Below are 2,047 nucleotides of genomic sequence, written 5' to 3' on the forward strand. Positions count from 1 at the left end.
ATGCCACCCACCCAGTGCCCTGGCATCTCACCAACAGCATGTCCTTCTTGGCACGCAGCAGGTCGGGGGAGTTGATGGGGGGTGGCCGTGCCCGCCCGAAGTTATGGGGGACGATGGTGTAGAAGCGGGAGGAGAGGTCCTCCAGGCGGGCGGCCTGGGGGGGCTGCTCCTGCAGTGCAGCCTCCAGCTCATCCAGCGCCTCAAAGCCCCTTGCAATCTGCTGCTTGCTCAGCTTCCCCAGAGGCATCTTCTTCACATCTGGCCGGGGGGACAGGGGAGGGCATGTGTGATCCCATTCACCCCACTTGTCCCACAGCTACTTCCAAGAACCTCCTGCATCACCATGGGCACAAGTGGGCACCCAGCATGAGGAGTCCACAGTCTCACCAGGTGCCGGGCTGTCAGCAGGGATGCTCTAAAATCCACTGGCACCTCTGCCCCATTCACCTCCCCAACTGCACCCCCTGGCCACAGCCCCCAGACCCACCCCATGCCACCCATCACCTCCTACCAATATTCATGGTCTGCATGGCATCCCGGAACATGTCGCTGCTGAAGATGAGGGACACCAGGTCCTGTGTGGCTTTGTCCAAGGTGCAGGGCAGCACCCGCTGCTTGCAGACCTTGTCCCCGTCCACGCCATCCACCTGCAGACCCCCGACATCACTGTGCCGCTTGCGAGCCCACGGCAGGCTGTGGGGGCACAGCACTGGGGCTGCCCGTCTCAGTGGAGAGAGCCTGGACCCCGGGCAGCAGAGTGACAGCAGATGCTGCCTCTGCTTTCCATGACCTGTGCCACCCAGATGCCCATGGTGCTCACTCCATCTCAACCCATTAGCCCCAAACCTCTGCCCATAGGCTGTTTCAACTTTCATCCAGACCCTTCCCTAAATCGACCCCATCCTGCTGACCTGCCTGGATGTCCTGGTGCCCAGTGGGCCAGGGGTGGGATGTGAGGACCATCCCACTGCAATGACACCCCGGCTGCCCAGCACACTCACCCTGAGGGCAACCTCCACCTCCTGCTCGGCCCCTGGCTGCACCTCGATGAGCGTGTACTTCCCAGGTTGGGCAACGAAGTTCTCCCTTGTCGCCCAGCTGTTCTTGGTCTTCTCCCGAAACTTCTTCTCAAAGTCCTTCTTGGCAGCCTCCAGGGAGGCAGAGGGCACGAGCTTGGACTGGCCCACCTCCCCCTGACAGTGGATGGCAGCGGTCAGGGCCCCCCTCGCATCCCTACTCCATCAGCCCCATGCTGGGGGGAGCAGCCTGGGAGCAGGGGGGGCTACAATGGGAGGGGCAGGAACGTGTGGAGGCACTAGCATTGAGTCTGGGGGTCTCTCCAGCTCAGGGAGACACCCCAGGGCTCCTTGCCAGGGTGTCACATTCACTGTCACCACAGTGACATGTGCCATGTCCCCCAGCCAGGCTGACCCCATTTGTGAGATGACCAGTCCTTGAAGCCCTCCCCAACAAGGAGCTATAGCAGGGCCACTTGGTGGCTTGCTCTGGGAGCAGGAACAAGGGATGGGGTCCACCAGTGTCATCCTCGACCCTTGGGGGTCCCAACGCAGGGTGTAGACAGCTGTGGTGGAGGGACAAGCGGTGCTGGGGTGGACTCACCACACGGCCCCAGCGGTTCCAGACACTGTAAGCACCATCGTGCTCAAGGAGCTGAATGATGTAGAACTTGTTGTTGTTGGCACTGATGTTGGTCTGGTTCAGGGTGCAGTCATAGTCCTCATAGACCTACAGCAAGTGGCATGGCCTGGGCTGGCACCTGGGCAGTGTTTGGGAATGGGAGCAGGTGCAGAGCTGTCCCAGCAGGGATGCAGGGGGGTCTGCAAGGAAAATTGGGGCTGCCCCTGCATCAGGGCTGCCCTAGGACTCCTCCATCCCTCCTGCCCACATCCCCTATCCCAGCCCCCCTGGGTACCCCAGCCCTGCTCTCACCCGGGCGCCCGGTGCCTTGCTCAGGGGGCACAGCCCATCGATGGTGGCGGGGGGCTTCTCCTTGGGGGCAGTTTTCAGGGCTGCCAAGGTGGAGCTC

At 62.2% G+C, this 2,047-nt stretch overlaps 1 protein-coding gene across 1 annotated transcript; it reads right to left on the reverse strand.

The window, feature by feature from the left end:
• Positions 1 to 31: 31 nt before the first annotated feature.
• On the reverse strand, positions 32 to 2,043 carry LOC104529325 (protein mono-ADP-ribosyltransferase PARP3-like; the record flags this gene model as incomplete). Its single annotated transcript, XM_010173607.1, has 5 exons — positions 32 to 258; positions 512 to 647; positions 1,002 to 1,193; positions 1,621 to 1,746; positions 1,951 to 2,043. Coding segments are annotated over 5 exons (774 nt in total), but the record flags the coding sequence as incomplete, so codon positions are not given.
• Positions 2,044 to 2,047: the final 4 nt, after the last annotated feature.

This window comes from Antrostomus carolinensis, unplaced genomic scaffold (genome assembly GCF_000700745.2).
Source record: "Antrostomus carolinensis isolate BGI_N321 unplaced genomic scaffold, ASM70074v2 scaffold26008, whole genome shotgun sequence".
Taxonomy (NCBI): Eukaryota; Metazoa; Chordata; class Aves; order Caprimulgiformes; family Caprimulgidae; genus Antrostomus; species Antrostomus carolinensis.